This window comes from Salarias fasciatus, chromosome 12 (assembly GCF_902148845.1).
Source record: "Salarias fasciatus chromosome 12, fSalaFa1.1, whole genome shotgun sequence".
In the NCBI taxonomy this organism is placed as follows: Eukaryota; Metazoa; Chordata; class Actinopteri; order Blenniiformes; family Blenniidae; genus Salarias; species Salarias fasciatus.
The window spans coordinates 17,945,036-17,963,077 of record NC_043756.1 but is presented as its reverse complement, the minus strand read 5'-3'; the positions used below and the strand labels follow the sequence as shown (position 1 = coordinate 17,963,077).

Genomic DNA, 18,042 nt, shown 5'->3' with positions numbered 1-18,042 from the left:
TTTGCTCACCTTGCCTGAGTTGTTTGTCAGGGGAAACACAACAGATGGAAAGAGCGAGTGTGTGTTGATCCACAGCTGCTGTGGATGGGCTCTTATGTTTTCCGTTGTTGGAGTGTGTGAAGGGTCTGCTGATGCCAGCAGTGTGATCAGCAGTCGAGTGCACCGGGCAAGCCCTGCTTCTCCTCCTCTGGGATTCTCAGACAAATGATTGACTGTCTGGTGAGTAAGGAAGGAGCTGTACTTGACAAAGCTAATTGTGTTTGCTCATTAAGAGCTGTCTGTGGATTCATTGACACGTCTGTAATCACTAATATATCAATATGGATTTTCTATATACGAAAGAAAGATTGCTAGACTGGATGGAAGTTAGCGTTCTCACCTCGCAGTGAGAAGATCTGGCCGAGGCCTTTCTGTGTGGAGTTTGCATGTTCTTTCCATGTGTACTTAGGTTTCTCCCTTGTAAACCATCAATAGTGAATTCTGGGACTAAAATGTTCCTGATCTCTAAATGGGATTTTGTGCACACGCACATGTGAAAGCTGATCTACTAACTGAATGCACCGGGGGTCGAAATAACACACTATCCTTTAAGCATGGTTGATTTCATGAATAAGGAGCATATCAAATCACACAGTATTCTGTGAGGAGTTTATGGTGATGGATTAATTTGCAAAGCGTATATTTCCTCAAGAAATAACTTTTATTAACATTAACGAATGAAAACAAGGCATAGACATACTACTGTTACTGTACTGAGAAGCATTCACTTGCATAGTTTATTATATTTTATATGTTGTGCCCCTTCTTCAACCTGCGGCTCATCTTTTTCCTCACAGCTTTGAATTTATAAACAATTATTTTCCATATTGTGTTTTTCTGTATTCACCAAACTCTTATTGTTTCACTGTTGATATGTTTGATAAGTTCCTCAATCCAACATGCCCAGTGGAGCCATATCACATTTCAGGTGATGCTTGGAGGTGCTCAGCGCACCATGTAATGAGATGTAATGACTCCATCGTGAATGCAGGCCAGCGAGCATCAGAAAATTACCATCACCAACAGGTTGTTATTTATGTCGGCTCTGTTGAACACTTCTGTTTGTACATGATGTCATTTATGGTGTTATTCTTACCTGATCACAAAAACTGAAAATGCAATCTATCTGCTTGAAGATGCAATTTATCATGCTTTTTACAGGATCGTAGTAAATGGAGCTTCGACTCTTCTAAAACATGTGTTTTTGAACTGTGAGACGAAACCAGAGTGCTCTGAAGAAGGCATGCACACTCTGGGAGAACCCAGAGGCCCCCGAGCAGGGAACTGAAAAGGCAATAGTCCCACTGTGTAAGAATATCAATAACAAAACCCCACAGTCCTGCATTTTGAACAGTTTACTCTGTAGTTGTAAGGTGCTTTCTTCTTCCAGTGGTGCACTGTTTTTCATGATCCACTTGCATTAATGCACCTTTATATGGATTCATCATGTTATTCATGTGATTAAGCTGAGCATTTTCGGTCTGATTGCAGCTCTGCGTAAGTGTCATTACAATAGTGTGTGCTCTCTTCTTTTGCACTCAGTCCTTCCTAGTTAATGTCTAATCCTCAGCCCGATGAAAACAAACACTCAGTGTCCATCACTAAGCAACCAGGTGTCATTGTCAGTAAAAAGAGTACAAAAATACATTCAACCTGTACTTGAGTGGTGATCAGAGGGTCCAGTTACCTTTTACAAATAGCTTTGCTTAACCTTTGATAGGTCTTACTCTGACATACAGCATGAGAGTTCAATAAGAAATGAAGACTTATTAACTGTGACATGTTTGCATTTAACAAGATCTTTAGCTGAATAGCTGAAAAATACATTGTTCTGTTCATAGCACAGTCTCAGAGCTCTCTTTCCTCCCCTTTTACTATTGAGCATTTTATTCAACGCACAAATGTCCTTTTAGTCTTTTATTTGCACACATAAAAGACGAGTAATCAACGTGTGCCGCTTTGTGCGTTAAAGTGGAGGCCTCTTCTCTCCCCGCAAGTCCTTTTAGGCCGCCTGAGATCAATGCGCAGATATTCATGGTGCGACGACAGGAAGGTGTTTGAAGGCTGGGAGGCCGCATGAAAGAGATTGGCTTTGATTTCCTCGTAAGGTTTTAATATAGACTCATTCATCTTAACATGGGGACAAATGAGAGCGAGCGCCCCTCCAAAAAGCGTGAATGCATTGTGGAACAGTGAGTTAACCATTTGTAGCCTTGCTTCACACGTGTTATTGCTCTGGCTCTACAGCGTCTGCAGACAGTTTTCATATTTCTAACCTATTTTTTAATATAACAATCAGAGGAAATTGTTTCTTGAAGAATTGGCAAGTTTTCTATACTGTATACGTGCATATTATGGCCCACACAGTCTGGGTTGGGGAGCCTTTCTGTGTGGAGTTTGCATGGTGTCCCTGTGCGTGTTTCCTTTGCAACGGCATAAATTGTTGCAGGCTTCAACAAAGGCTATGTGTGCAAAGTGCTCATACACTGATGTCTTGCATTATGTGAGGATGAGAACATTGAGCCTGTAGAAATATTTACTTTTGAGAAGTGACTGACTTTTCAGTTTTGCTTTTCCCTCTCATGAGGCGTTGTTAGAACTATGTCCTCACAGCAGCATGTAGTTATCACCTACTTACGGTCTTATACACTCTCACACCAACACGCATGATGCTTGCTCTCGCTCTGCATTTTAAAGTGATGAAGGCATATTTTGAGTTTTGGAAATTTCCCTGTTTTCTCAGAGAAGGATGGGGTCTCTGATTTGTTTTCCTTGGCTCTCATAGCAGCCTCAGCTTGCCCTGCACATGAGCCTTCAATTAAGTAAGACTCGCAGTGTACATTGAAAGATACTCATGTGAACACTGCATTGGCACAATTGTGTTCATTTATAAATTTGAACGCTGGTTTTAGTAATTGCTTTATGCAGAGAAAATGTTCACCATGTCTTGTGTTTTTTTTCTCTCCATCCAGGTTGTCTCATTGAACACATAATGGCTGGACCCTGACACTATCATCTGTTCAAACTCCCCCATCTGGCTCCTCTCCCCTCCTCCTCACCTCGTGGCCTATTTATACCCTGGAGACTCAGAAGGGTCCATTAAAGCTCCTGCAGACCTCTTCAGCCAGCGACAGCAGTGAACATGCATCCAGGGACACATGGTCTCCGTTCGACCTGTTTGTTTCTTCATGAGACTCGATGTGAGGAAAACTAACGCTTCGATCAGTGGAAATACTGAAGATCCAACAAGACTGCTTCGAGCTTCAGATGACCAGCTGGCCGTGATATTCCAGGACGTTCTCAGCTGGAACAGATGAGGGACGCTTCGAATGAAGCAGGCGTTCGACTCATTTTAGTGAACAGTTATGATCTCAACAAAAATGAGAGGATTTACCTTCTGAATGGCTCTAACTTTTGAAAGTAAGTCGAGGTTTCAGTCTCATATGAATTTGCTTTTGCTTTTAATTCAGTAAAATGTTAACATTGGAGGATAATGACTTCCTTCTTACTTTTTGCATTTGTCATGCTGTGAAAGTGATTTTCTACTCTTTGTGAGCATAAAGAAAAAAACTATATTTACTCGGTGTCATTGTAAAAATGGCACAATAGTCTGATATAGTCTGAGAGAAGCGGCACCAAATAAGCTTTTACAGTAATTTCCTTTCTTGTTTTATTTTATAGTGTTCTGTTGTGTTGTTTAGCACCACATCCCGCTCAGTGCTTTTTGGTGCTGTCTTGAAACATGTACTACATCAGGACCAAATTGACTATTTTTTTGTGTCTGTGCTTCCAGCCCTGCATCTCTCTCAGCTATGAGTTAATTCCGCTCCACCCTGGGGGTTCCTTGCAGGATGACTGCCGTCTGCCCTGCTGAGAGTACCCCAGATGGGGCTGATCCCGGGGCGGGGACAGCCGCGGGCTCCAAAGGGTCAGGGGCAGCAGGTACCTCAGGGACCGGCTCGGTTTCAGGGGCAGAGACTGTGGAGTCTGCCGGGGAATCGATCGGCGGCTCCATCGGAGGAACAGTTGTGGGCACCAGCCAGAGGTACTTCCGCTCGTCCCGCCAGGACAGCTCCGACATCAACACAGATGACGAGGGCGCCACTGTTCGCCGCCTCACTCCTCTCGAAAGGCTGAACCTGGATATGTGCCAGGACGATAGGTAGGGTTAGAACAGTGAAATATTCATAGCCTCTTTGTTGCTATAATTAACTTTGTCATCGCTGTTCAATACATTTGTGTGATGGCTCCACTGTCGTAAACAGTTTCCGTTTCCTCATGTGCTGACAGGGTGGTCCGAGAACTCACGGTCGGAAGGAGGATCGGCTTCTACAAAATCCGTGGAGAGATTGGCTGTGGCAATTTCTCCCATGTCAAATTAGGAATTCATGCGCTCACCAAAGGTAAACCATTATGAGTTGTTTGCCTGAGCTGACGTTGTGGAAACAAATAGAATGTCACATTCAGCATCAGATTTACGTTATAAGTTGGCTGATAAGCAGTTTTCCTCAATGAACAGCAACACCAGTTTGTCTTGGTAGCATCTCACTAACAAGGCCCAGTGTGCCCGTTTGACCAAGTGAGCTGATTCAGCCGCAAAGAGACAGATTGCCGGCTGCCCTTGAACAGATGGATTGATTAGAGATCTCCAGTTTCCTTAGCGACGGCTAAAATTGCCGCATGCCTCATCAAAGGCTCAGGGAGATGGAGGAAATGAGTGCGTTTGCACGTGCGTGCATGTTTGCGTGTGTGTGTGGTGTCAAGTCAAAAACAGTATGAGCTGCAATGCATTTTGAATGCTCCTATTGAAAGCTGTGTCACTGTCACTGAAAGGGAGCCTAATACCAGCCTTAATAATGCATACTGAAGCACAATCAGATATCTCAACACCATTTAGCGTCTCAAGACGTTTTCAGGATTTAGTTACCTGACTTTCATCTTATGTATGAATCATTCAAAGGATACAGCCAATATTGTTTCTATTGATATCATATGTAAAGATTGGGATTTTTCTGAAAAAAGTGCTAACTTTACAGAAAACTTAAATATCCTCATTGAAAATCATTTGTTTCTCCTACTTGACTTTCTGTTTTTGCTCAGAGTTGGTCTCCACTTGAGTCAATGCATTAAAAACAAACAAACAAACAAAAAAGATTTCACTGCTTCTGCCATCCCATTATTTCTTTTTACAATTGGTCTAAAGGTGGAAAGAGATCCCCGAGAGCGAACATAATCAGGAAAGGTGCTTTCATGGGGCAGCTAATCCTCCATCAAATTAACTTGTGACGAGCGTCAGGCTTGTTAGCTCAAGGTCAACTTCTGTTTTGCAAGTTGATCCCAGACAAGCATGGCTGTTGCTTTTGCTATTGACAGCTAATGCTTTTTTTTACATGTTATTGCCACATAAATCTGCTTATTTATTATTGTTTTTTTATCTTTAAAATCAAGCAAATTGTCTTTCTTGAGTTTGAGGATTCTGATGTATATAACTAGCTGTCTTTAACGAATGTATAGCTTCAGAGTGATCGTTGATCATAAATTCCTTTCTTGGCATCACCAGACAAAGTGGCCATTAAGATCTTAGACAAAACCAAGTTGGATCAGAAGACCCAGAGGCTGCTGTCCAGAGAGATTTCCAGCATGGAGAAATTGCATCACCCCAACATCATCCGCCTCTATGAGGTTCGACTCTTACGCTTTGTTTTCTGTCTTTTTAATGAACTCCATGTTTTTTGCTTTATAAACTTTCTGGTGTTACTCACACATTTCCGTTAGGTTGTGGAGACTCTGTCACGGTTACACCTGGTGATGGAGTACGCTGGAGGAGGGGAGCTCTACACCAAGATTACTACAGAAGGGAAACTTTCTGACACTGATTGCAAGATTGTCTTCGCTCAGATCCTCTCTGCTGTCAAACACATGGTTAGCACATATAAATTCATCCTGAAAAATAGAAATCTGATCATCTGATTGTGATAAATGAAAGGGGATTAAAATCCTTCCCCACCAACTCTCTTGTCCTTCACAAGTTTTTTTCTTTACTCTTTCACAGCATGAAAACAACATCATCCATCGTGACTTGAAGGCGGAAAATGTCTTCTACACCAGTAGCTCTTGCGTCAAAGTGGGGGACTTTGGCTTCAGCACACTGAGCCGTCGTGACGAGACGCTCAACACGTTCTGCGGTTCCCCGCCTTACGCCGCGCCCGAACTCTTTCGGGACGAGCATTACGTCGGCGTCTTTGTGGACATCTGGGCCTTGGGGGTGATGCTGTTCTTCATGGTGTCGGGCACCATGCCGTTCAGGGCGGACACTGTCGCCAAACTGAAGCGATGCATCATGGAGGGGGCCTACGTTCTGCCCACCTGGATACCTGACGCATGCCAAAGGCTGATCAGGGGGATTCTGCAGCCGATACCGACTGACCGCTGCACAGTGGAGCAGATGATGGGCTGCGAGTGGCTGCTCCCCGTCGACTTCCCTTGTGCCATGGAGCCATTTAAACTTGACCCATCACACCTGGCAGAGAATGAACCGTCTGAACTCCCGGAGGAGGAGATAGAAGTGAAAGCAGCTCTGGAGACTCTGGGAATCACCTCGGAACACATCCTGAATAACCAGGGCAAGGACTGCAGGAGCTCCATCACTGGAGTGTATCGGATCCTGCTACATCGTGCTCACAGGAAGCGGGTTGTTGAGAGCATACCCGCCATCACACAGGCAGTTGGACCAACCACCAAAAGTAAAAAGGAGCGACTAAAAGTGTACAGAAGTTTACGGCACACTTCTAAACTCTGTGTGATTCTGTGACAAAATGCCCCACTTCACACTGGATTAGATAGACTTTAACTCTTAATACCTTCATTCATATTCTGGGATGAGACTGCATGAATTACAGTAGATCTTCTAGGAAAAAAGTGCTTTTCAACCCAGCAGTATGAATTAAAATTATGCTAAGTACTGTAACTGCACTCAGCTGTTAAAAAAACAGACATTTTTGACTTTACTACATGAACGTCAAACTCATTTTTGGCCACATATGTGGTCATTTTTGATTTCAAGTGGGCTGAACCAGTAAAATATTGAAATATATAGTGACCTTTAAGGAAAGACAATATTTTCCCTTTAACTTAAAGTGGGACGGAGTACGATTGAATTCTGAAAAAGTCTACATTTGATACCTTTTTACCTCTCGGTTGGCAGTGAGGTAACTTTCTGCCTCTCTGATCTCTCACTCTCTTGCAATGCTGGCAGCTATACAGTGTGTGGGTTTGACCGCCCCAGAGGAACGATGGGCAATATCTTTGATGGGTAATTAAAATCTGTGGTCTGTACAGAAATAAAGTCCTGCTCAAGCAACCGCAGACCGCCCGGGATCATCTTCAGGAAATTCATCACACCATCTCAACATCACACAGTGTAAGGTCTTGTGCAGTCCAGGCTTACTTTCCTTATTGTACTGCTAAAATTTCATCCAGACTGAAGCAGTCATCAGTGGAAAAAAATAGAAGTAGCAGTTACTTTTGTTGAAAAATTTGAATCAACGTAATCATCATTATTATCACACCTTTACAAGGTCATTGTCTGGGCTGAAAAAGACCCGGCGACAGGCTGGCTTTGGCCTGCAGGCTCTATGTTTGACACCCCTACTTTAGAATGTTTTTCTTCCAGCTCCTGAAATTGGAGCAGAGTAGAAATGTTGCTCTCAGCAATTCAGTATCGTGTCCCTTTGCAAGCAGAGATGAAAAGCTTGCAAATCTTCAGGAATGAGGGTAATTTATTCTGATGATTAGAAAGCATCAAATTGCTGTTATTATATCAGTCATGTGGAGCAGATATTGATATTTCACATATGTTCTTTGCTAAGTTGTGTTGTAACAACAATGAGAATTAATGTAGCATATATGTAAAGGAGTTAGAAATATACCACATCATATTGAAATGGTAAAGGAATGAAACATGCAGTCAGTACATGAAATGTGTCTTTATTGGTTCAATGCACTTTTCTTTGTTGCCTTAGGTATCTATTTTTGTTATTATTATGTTGTGAAATCACACCAGATGGTTTCATTGTAATCAATAATTGTTTTTGATGATACAGAGGTCCCACATCTTCTGTGATGTAGATCTAAATGGTACTGAGATGAAACGTGTGGACCCCACTGGCCTCTTTACCTTCATTTTGACCAGAGGGAGTTGAATGGCCTTAAGCTACAGGGTGTGTATCACTACAATAGCAACCAGAGCTAATAATTCATGTAGGGAAAATCCATTTTCAGTTTTTGACTGAAACATTTTGTGTGATTCAGTCAGCAATCATGTGATGGCAGACTGATGGCCATGCTGATGGATGGATTTAAATTATTATTAAAAAATAAAATAAAAGAAGTCGAGTCATGGTTTTTTGAATGCCCATGCTTTTTTTCTCCTTCAAATGTTATTTTCTACTTCAAGAGCAAACACTTATTGCGTCCTCCCTCATTTTTCTGCAATTTTATTTTTTCACAATAGAATAACAGGTCATGAAATGCAGGGGTTTTTTTTGGGGGGTGGGGTGTTCCGTTTAACATTTTTCACTTCTGTTATTGTTCATGCAGCATCAGTGACTGCAGTCTTCTCACACTGAGTCACACATTCACATCTCATAACAGTAGCTGATGCAAGTCCATCATGATGCAATGGGATGTTTTTTGAACTGTAGAGTAGCCAACCCTAAATTCATGCATGAGATCAGCTTTAAAAGATCCTTATCATTTTTCTGCTCATGATGGCTGCCTCAAACATGTTTGAAATTCTTTGAATTTAATCACACCTGTCATCATATTTTTACATTCTTCCCACCTGAAAGAACATATGTTCAAAGCCTATAGGACTGAAAAAAAACGTCTTATCCCAGACCTGTAGGAGCCAGAGTGGGGGCAAGGGGGCGGTCGCTCGAGGGCCCACAAGGTCACAGGGCCCCGTTTCATGTGATATGTTCACATTTACTCGTAAATAAATTATTATAATAAAATGTGCAGTGTGTGCAAGAAGGTATACGCATATGAGTGTGGGCTCCAATTTGCCAATTCTTACATTACGACTGTCCATGAATGCATCAGAGCTGTAAGCCAGCGCTGATTGGCTGTGCGGCATGAACCAGTTTTTTCTTTGCACTTGATCTGAACTCTCTGGAGGGAAGTTAATATGCTAAACACTATGCTAGCCGCTAGCGGTACTACCCAAAACCTAACATCGGAGCCATTGGTGAGTCAGTGAAACCTTCAAAATATTATCTTTATCAGAATGCTGTGGTCTTAAACACCTGCCTATTTGAACGTGCCTTGTGTTGCTCTCAACTATAAGAGACCGCCGAGTCTATTTTTTTTTCTAATATACGTGAATTCCAAAAGATATAGATAGCTGTGTCTATATCTATCTGAATAGATTGTGTAATTTTAGACCAGCTGTGTTCATTTTACATTTAAACTGTATCAAAGATGGTACAGATTTAGCCCGTGACTTTCTATTTGAGTTTTCAGCACCATGGACAGCGGACGCTCGGAGATTGACGCCTGTCAGGCTGCAGTTGTGTGTGTGTGCGTGGGCATGTGTATTTGTTCTTCAGAACAAGTTTGTGAACTGGTTTGTGACTTTATTCTGCTTTCTGAGGCATATAGGTTTGCTTGGCTCGATAAAAGTGAGCATTAGTGTGTTGTTTGATGGTAGCATGAGGTATTGTTTGAATGGTAAAATTACTATCATAAGGGCCCGTCGAGAATGCTCCGCCCCCTCTGTACTGAGACCCACGCTCCCCTCTGTCCCAGACCATCACCAGTCTTCATCATGATCCTGTCTGGTGTTCATTATTCATGATTGCCTCACAGTAAAGAAATATGATCTCATTCAGTATACAACTGGTATAGAAAAGAAACTTTATACTGCCTCTAAAACAATCCAGCATATCTTATATTGCACTTAATTAAATCCTGAATTGCAAAATGTGAACAATGGTATTGAGGCTTTATTTTTATGTAAAAACTGCGCAAGGCCACTATGCCATATCATGAGGGGAACTTATACATAAGTCTATCCATCTTCTGCACTGCTGTTTGGGGCACTGGAGCTAATCCTGGAGGTTAGGCAGGGTACAAGTGGACAAGTCAGTTCATCACTGGGAAAACACACAGAGACACCACACACAGTCACATTCACACCCAGGGGCAATTGGTGATCCCCAAGTAACCTCAAATGCATGTTTTTGGATTGTGGGAAGAAACTGGAGTGTCTGGAGAAAACTCACACACACACATGGGGAGAACATGCAAAATCTTCACAGAAAGACCCAGGTCACACTGTGCTACAGTGCTGAAAACTGTACTTTACAATACTCTATGCAATGAATGTATGTTTATATAATATAATAACTTGTTCATCATAAATCCAAAGTATTTTGAAATCTATATTTCTTCTTTCTTAAATGTGTAGAGGAGGCTGACAGTGGAAATGTTAAAATAATACTATAATTTACTTAAATGAAACTTCCATAATTTTTTTAATTATTGCACTAACACGAACTCTTTCATGTTTCCCTTATTCTTAAGGCCATAAAGGTATCAAATTCATTAAAATATTATGTTGTAGCAATAGAAATAACAGCAATTAAATGTAATTGTATTTATTCATGAATTTGAAACGTATTTTTATAGTCAATTCGATAGTTTACATGTGTGCGGAAATGTATAATGAGAACTACATTTCCTAGAATCCCTTAAGAACAGGCACGTACGTCTTCCTGTACGTGATGACGCAGTTTTTGCCTCGTTGGAAGGTGCTTTCGAGAGGAAGCGCAGTGACGGAGGCGTCGGAGGAAAAGCTGAGTCCACAGAGCGAAAGACACCCGGACGTACTCACTTCAATGTTATTGAGAGTCCTGTCGACAAACGGTAAGAAACCTAAACTTCAGCTGAGTTAAATGTTTCCTTTTAGCGCTGTGAAGGACTCGAGGGACCACGCCCTCAACAAGTAAAGATCTTGACAGCTTTATGAAGCTTCCGTCAGTGTTGGCCTGGGGTATTTCCATGTTGTCTTTCATAATAACAATAACAGTCACGCAGCTATGCATTTGATTCTTAGGAAATAGACATGGTAAAAACTCAGGAGACACTGAGTTTGTGCCACTTCCTTCCAGAATTAGGTCATTTCGTCGTCCTACTGCATTTCTGCAACAGATCGCTGAAATTCTTCAAAAGACCCACTGGCTCGATTCACTTGTGTTTATAGTTTGCAGCAAAACATACTGCACAGAAATACATGTTTCCCACCGTAAACCAAAGATCGTGTACCGTATTTGTTTTGACATTTGATATCGTATGGAGATCTCGTGACAAAGGCATGGAGGGGGCGGGGCCTGCCAGAGGATGAAGTCATGATCAGACTGATGCAATGTAGACTGGCGGACTCACAAATAACCTGTCGATAAGGGGATTATCAAGGGTTCTTATCGTTTTCCTTGAATTTTATGGTCACTAATATGCAGTAGTTGCGGTTTTGCACGTGTGTCTGCAGCCTCCACATGGAAGCATCGCACACTACTGAGCAGCAACAGCCAGTGAATCAGACACAGAAGCAGGACCATCCCCCATTTACTCCCACACACAGTCTTTGTCCTACTGTTTGTATCACACTGACATTGAAATGCAGACACTAAGGGCAAAACAGTTATAAGATACTTATGCTTTCTTGCAGTGACGTTTCTGCTCAGAATGGAGAGAAATGTGTGGCTCATTTCATTGAGATGATCTAAAATCAGTGCACCTGACCTGAGGCATGGCAGTAACCAATTACAGCACTCACATAATTGTACCTAACTTGATTTTTTTTGGTTCTTGAGCATTTCTTCAAGTGTGAATTCACTCACATTTGAATATAATCTATACCATATAATTACCTTCAAAACCTGAAAATCTTGCTAGGGAAGATTCTCAGCTCTAGATGCCTGAGAGGAACCAAATCCATCCTCAAAGACGCCTCCCACAGAACTCATCTGTTTGAACTGATGCCTTCTGGCAGGTGCTACAGGTCAGCTAGGGTCCACACATTCACATGATTGAAACAGTTTTTCTCTTTGGGCCAATAGATCATTAGATAACTGTTAATCTGGAAATTGGAGTTTAAATATTCCATCGCATTCAATCCGGTTTCATGTTACTTTATAATTTGTGTTATATGTACGATTTGTCTTTTTTTGCATTTTATAGTGATGCAAAGAGGACATATAGGACAGAGCATATAATTTCCTTATATTTGGCATATAATGACAATAAATCTTTTCAATTCAATTTAAATCTTTATTTGCATGACTATTCAAATCTCTTTTCTACAGTTTTTACATGCATTGTTTTTCTGTTGTGTAATTTTTATACTTTGTTTATGTGCATTGTACTGAAATTGTAGATAATTTCTCAAGGTCAATTGAACTGAAGGCCTATCATTGAGAATGTGGGGAATAAGTAACAAATTTGAGTAGCTTGTACTTTTTATTTCAACCTGATTTTCTAACTTTACCAATGGAGCGGGACAGATTTTCTGTAACCCCCCAATAAAAAAAGACGTTTACTTTTTCAACAATTAGATCATCGCTCATTCTGCTGAGATCAATATTTTGATCTGTTTTACCCAACTGAGTCATGTTTCATGAGAAACAAGCTGTTTACCACAAATCAGTAGTCTATGATGCCAAATAAAACACATAAATAATGGAATTTATCCAGCATCTTTGCAATTACATCAACATAATACTAGAGAAATGTGCTCCTGTTATGGTATTTAATATGCTGTGTTGTGTTTCACGGTCCTCCAGATGTCAGTCACTGAGGACCTTCCAGACATGGATGGAGCAGACCTGTTAGGGCTGCTGTTCCAAGATGGAGAGGATGGATCTGCTGAGCCGTTTTTCCCTGACGGGAATGGGCTCATCGAATCGTGGCTCTCTGAGCAAGATGTAAGTTTTCTCTCTAATTTTGGAGTGCAGCTTGTTTGATGGGAACCAATGATTGACTTTATTGTTCCTCTTTATGTATGAATGGCTCTCAAGTTTTCTATCTTCAGTTTTTTTTATTTTTATTTTTCAAAATTCGATGTCACTAATTGTAGGAGTCTATGCTTAAGCAACAGTAAAATGAACATTGTTTATGTTTACATGTCTACGTTTATGGACATCTAACGGCACAATAAACTTGGATTTAATCTTTTTTTTCAATGCTGTGTGTGAATGTTTCAGAATCGAACATTACCTCTTTGTCCCCCAGATGCTGACGGGCATGGACACTGAGGACTTTCTGTCCAGCCTTTTAGAAGGGGATGACCACACAGAGGCCATCTGTCCCTCCCACTCCCCGCTGGGCAGCGACAGCGGCATCTCCGACGACAGCAGCACCGGGGCCGGGCACAACAATCTTGCGGGATGCCCGAGTCCCCAGGGCAGTGAGAGCGACGTGGTTCCCAGCCCCAGTTTTTCTCAGCCCAGCCCGGTGCACTCCGACCCCGCCCTGACCTCCGGAGAGCTGCAGATCGAGAGCCTTGAAGCCTTGACGGTTCAGGCAGACCACAGCTACTCTCTGCTGCAGGGCGGGAGAGACGGGGACCTGGACGTGCTGCAGAGCGTCAGGGCAGAGAAGCCAGACATGGACGTCTTCATTGATCTAGGTCTGTGCTGTTGTCAGCGCACACTTCGGTTTCCGTATGTCTTTCAGGATAGCTTATTCATCCGGATGTTTTGTGACAGATGATCTGGTGAGTGAGGAAATGGAGGAGGAAGACATCACAACCGAGCTGCCTTGCACTCTGGCCATCGAGGACACAATACAGGATTCCACAGAGAGCAACATCACAGACCAGGTAGATTTCTTCATTTATTTTTAGCTGCTTCACAGAGATTTCATTTACTTACTGGTATAGGTCAACATAAGTTGTAGATCAGATGGTTCTAAAAACATCATGTTTTCCTCTTCCTCCCTCCAGTTCCAGTTTAAAGAGATTGTGCTCACTGAGGAAGAGAAGCGACTTTTGGCAAAAGAGGGAACCACCATTCCCACACACATGCCCCTCACGAAGGTAGTTTTCAGTTAACTTGAACTCATTTTCTTAATTACAGATACATTCTAACAATGTAATCCTGTTGTGATGCCTGAATAGTATGAAGGAGCATAATCATTTTATTTAAGTATGAATGTTGCTTTTAGCTTGAAGAGAAAACCAAACAAACCCTACCTTAAGTATCACTAAATGATTCTAGCTGGAAAACTCCTCAGATGTCAACAATATAGTGATTAGTTCTGACTTGTTAATCCCTGCTTTGTTTTACAACTCTGTATCTCAGGTCAGTAGATAACTGCCCTGTAATTATGAGCTTGATGGAACACATTTAACTGTGCTGTACTTGTTGCATTTCGTCACCTGCCATCTCAACACTGTGATGTGACTGTGAAACAGGCGGAGGAGAGGACTTTAAAGAGAGTCCGGAGGAAGATCCGCAACAAGCAGTCTGCTCAGGAGAGCCGCAAGAAGAAGAAGTTGTATGTTGACGGACTGGAAAACAGGTGAGATGAAGAGAGATTACACACATACTGTATACTTAAAAAGAAAAATACATCCTCCTTGCTAAACTTCCTCGCCCGGCCCTACTTGCAGTGCCATATCGTTTTATTTTAGTTCATTAGCAATTATATCTGCCTTTGAAATAATTTCTGTTAAGATTTTGAACATCTTGAATCATCGTCCACTGTAGGGTCGCGATCTGCACTGCACACAACCTGGAGCTGCAGAAGAAAGTCCAAATGCTCCACAAACAGAACATGTAAGAAATCAGACACACTGCGCCTGTGCACTCACTTACATCTGATCATGTTTCCCAGTCTTTTCACCTGTATGACCCTCTGTTTCTGTCCTGTTTCCACAGCTCCTTAATAGAGCAGCTGAAAAAGCTGCAGGCCATGGTGAAGATATCGACCATGAAGGCCAGCACCACCAGCACATGCGTCATGGTACAATTCTCCACCGTTGTAGTTTTTTGACCTCCGCTGGTTACTGTTTGTCCAGGAAGTAAGCGGTTTGTCATTGCGTTTCCTCACTTTGTGTGTCCTGTTTGCCCTCCAGGTGTTCCTGCTCTCCTTCTGTCTCATCATCTTCCCGTCAGTCAATCCGTTTGGCCGGAGCTCCGAACAGAAGGAACTCTACACTCCCTCTTCCAGTAAGTTCACTTTTAAACAAACACAGAGCTGCGTTTTGTTGATTTTTGTGGTTGGAAGAGTTCATCATGACCACAGTGACAGAGCGGAGAGAAAAAAAGGTAGAATTTTAAGAGGAAGCTCAATGGTGACAATAATATAATCATATTTACTGTAAAATCTACATTAGCTTTTTAATTTGTATTAATTTTTATTTTTTGTCACTGATGGGAAGGTCGATTTCGCTTTCTTGTCTTTAACTTCTTTTTTGCATTTGACTTATTTTTACTTTTGATATTTTTTTGTCTCATTGATTTTTTAAAAATGTACTTTTAACCGTGTTTTGTTTCACAGTTATTATTGCTGCTTTATAGCTCATGTGGTCTTTTTAGCCTTGGACTAGTTGTCACTTTTTATAGTTGTCCTGTGTTGTGTGACTCACGCTTTACCTCTTTCAAAGGTTAAAATATACAAAATATCAGTGACGTTTCTACTGTATGTTGAGCATTTTCACTAAATTCTTGACTTACTGTATTTTGATGAATGTTAAAGTCTCGAAATTTTACAAATATTGCCTCTCATTTATCTTTTACACAACTTCATCCACAGGGTCACAGGGCGACCGCAGAAACACAAACGATCACACCCACAGACAATTTAGAGTTGCAATTTAACCTCAAATGCATGTTTTAGACAGTGGAAGCAAACCCGAGTACACAGAGGAAAGCCTCGCACTCACAGGGTAAACATGGGAAGTGGCAGAAAGGCTCCCAGACCCAACCCAGTCTCTAAACATCAGCCATCTTGCTAAAAGCAAAGCGTATTAAACGTCACACTCTGCCTCCTTTAACAAATATTGCTTGAATCAGGTTGTCTAGGTTGGCTGTTGTCTTGGCTGCTTGGTTTTAGTGAGCATCAGTGAATAATCTCCTTTCCCAATAACTGAATCCGTTGTTTGTTTCTCGTTGCAGTTATCTCCCGGACCTTGCGCTCTCTGCCGCCGGAGAGCACGGACGCCGTTTCCTACCTGGAGCCCGAAGAGGAAGAGATTCTCCTAGTGAGTCCGGCAGAGGTGGAGAACGTGAAAGCGATCTTTGCAGGAGGCCAGAAGAACCACACCCCCGACTACCAGCGGGTGGAGCAACCCAACTCGGAGAGCGCCGTCAACAGCAACTCCTCGGCAGACTTCCCCGGCCCGGCGCAGGCGGCCGACATGAAGCCGGGATCGACCGGCGGCGTGGGGGCCTTACCGGAAGGATCCATCGACGGCGTGGCGGCCTCTGCCGTGGCGTATGAGGTCTCAGGAACAAAGGAGAACTGGATAGAGCGGAGCCCCCCTTCGGTCATATTACAACAACACCGCTCAGATGAGATGTAGTTGGGCGGCGATGCTCATTTTATCCAGCAGAGGGAGCCAAACTTTTAACAGAGGAGGGTGCCAGAAGGAAGCTTTTACCTTAAAAGGAAAAAAGGGAAGCGTATCATTAATTCACATAGGATCTGACTGTCTCAACGTTTTTCCCCCTTTCTTACCCCTCTGATGTACTACTGCTATTTTATTTTATTTCTTTTTTTTTTTTTTTTTGCACTTTGTCCTGAATACAGAGTTTAAGAGGGTAAATAGATCTGTAGAGAGATTTAACTATTTCTTAAGTAGAAACTACTTCAGAAGCAGGATGGTATAAACTGCTGGAGGACGCATGCTGCTTGTTTAGCAAGACGTACTAGTACTTATGACCAAAAGAGACACATTTAGCGGCACCAGTCATGAATTCTTTAAAGAACATTCAGTCGATTGCATTGAGAGAGGTAGAAACTGATGGCATTATAACTCTCTCACCAAATTTCAGGGACAGCTTTGTTTTGGCACTTCGGAGAGTTCGAGACAACGCTCATTGAAGATCTCTCTAAATCATAATTCTCATAGTAAGTTACTCAGAGCATAAGTAGTGCAGTGATTTGTACCACAAGTATGTCAGCAACATTGCTTAGTAGACGATAGGCTGCTTGAAGCTCATGAAGCTTGATCAGAGTGGTTGCTTGACCACCGTAACGCTTAAAGCCATTGCAGGACATTTGGCCATTTAGAAGACTTGTAAAGTTGCCTAGTATTTCCCTTGTAACAAGGGTATCCACGCTCACTTTTATTTTTTTTGGAATGCTTCGTTTTTATGTTGCACAAGAAAGTAAGACAAAAAAAACTGAAAAGACACGGTCCCCCTTGTCAGCTCATCCCAGTCGACCCCTTGGGATCCCCTCTCTTTAGACGTCACAGGACAGATTTTACCTTTACAAACTCATCTGGAATACTCATGTGAAGGGGTTTGATATATTTGCTCTTGGAACTGTTTTGCAGTAAAATATACTCCAAAATGTAATGACCTGTCAAGTTTTGTCAGTGAAGCATTTTTTTTATTTGTGCTTTTCTTTGTTACTGTTGGTAATAAATGGAATCTAAATGGTATTGAATCTACTTTGTAATCGCATCAAGCAAATCAAATGCACTGACATTTGACGTAGAACGGTGATGTAAATATATTCAGTGATTGTTGCTCTTTCTGTACATTTGAATTCTTTATGTATAAGACATGTCTGGACATCTATAATAATAAACTTTTTTATATATATGTCAGTATACATCGTGACTTGTGTTTTTGGGGAGGAGGGAGAAGAATCTGAACCATTATGAAGTTATGGAGAGATCTGATATTTCAAGAATGCACCGACACAGAAGGTTAACTGGAACACTTACGCAACCCTTTGTAACTGTGGAGACTCAATTTTCATCCTTACCAG

At 41.9% G+C, this 18,042-nt stretch overlaps 2 protein-coding genes across 3 annotated transcripts; both read left to right on the top strand.

Annotated features, from left to right (window-relative positions):
- The first annotated feature begins 3,316 nt into the window (after positions 1-3,316).
- Positions 3,317-7,374, top strand: nim1ka (NIM1 serine/threonine protein kinase a). Of its 2 annotated transcripts, XM_030105506.1 has the most exons (6): positions 3,317-3,459; positions 3,833-4,201; positions 4,330-4,442; positions 5,600-5,721; positions 5,815-5,961; positions 6,092-7,374. In XM_030105506.1, exons 2-6 carry the CDS (start codon positions 3,891-3,893, stop codon positions 6,848-6,850), a joined length of 1,452 nt encoding a protein of 483 aa, XP_029961366.1. In that variant the 5' UTR covers positions 3,317-3,459; positions 3,833-3,890; the 3' UTR covers positions 6,851-7,374. The 2 variants fall into 2 exon arrangements, with proteins under 2 accessions (XP_029961366.1, XP_029961367.1); XM_030105507.1 differs by lacking the exon at positions 3,317-3,459 and having other exon boundaries at positions 3,780-4,201.
- A 3,453-nt stretch (positions 7,375-10,827) lies between these two features.
- Positions 10,828-17,881, top strand: creb3l3l (cAMP responsive element binding protein 3-like 3 like). The gene is made up of 10 exons (XM_030105136.1): positions 10,828-10,965; positions 12,882-13,022; positions 13,330-13,726; positions 13,806-13,918; positions 14,042-14,134; positions 14,513-14,619; positions 14,808-14,876; positions 14,979-15,063; positions 15,176-15,269; positions 16,218-17,881. Exons 2-10 carry the CDS (start codon positions 12,882-12,884, stop codon positions 16,622-16,624), a joined length of 1,506 nt encoding a protein of 501 aa, XP_029960996.1. The 5' UTR covers positions 10,828-10,965; the 3' UTR covers positions 16,625-17,881.
- The last annotated feature ends 161 nt before the right edge of the window (positions 17,882-18,042 follow it).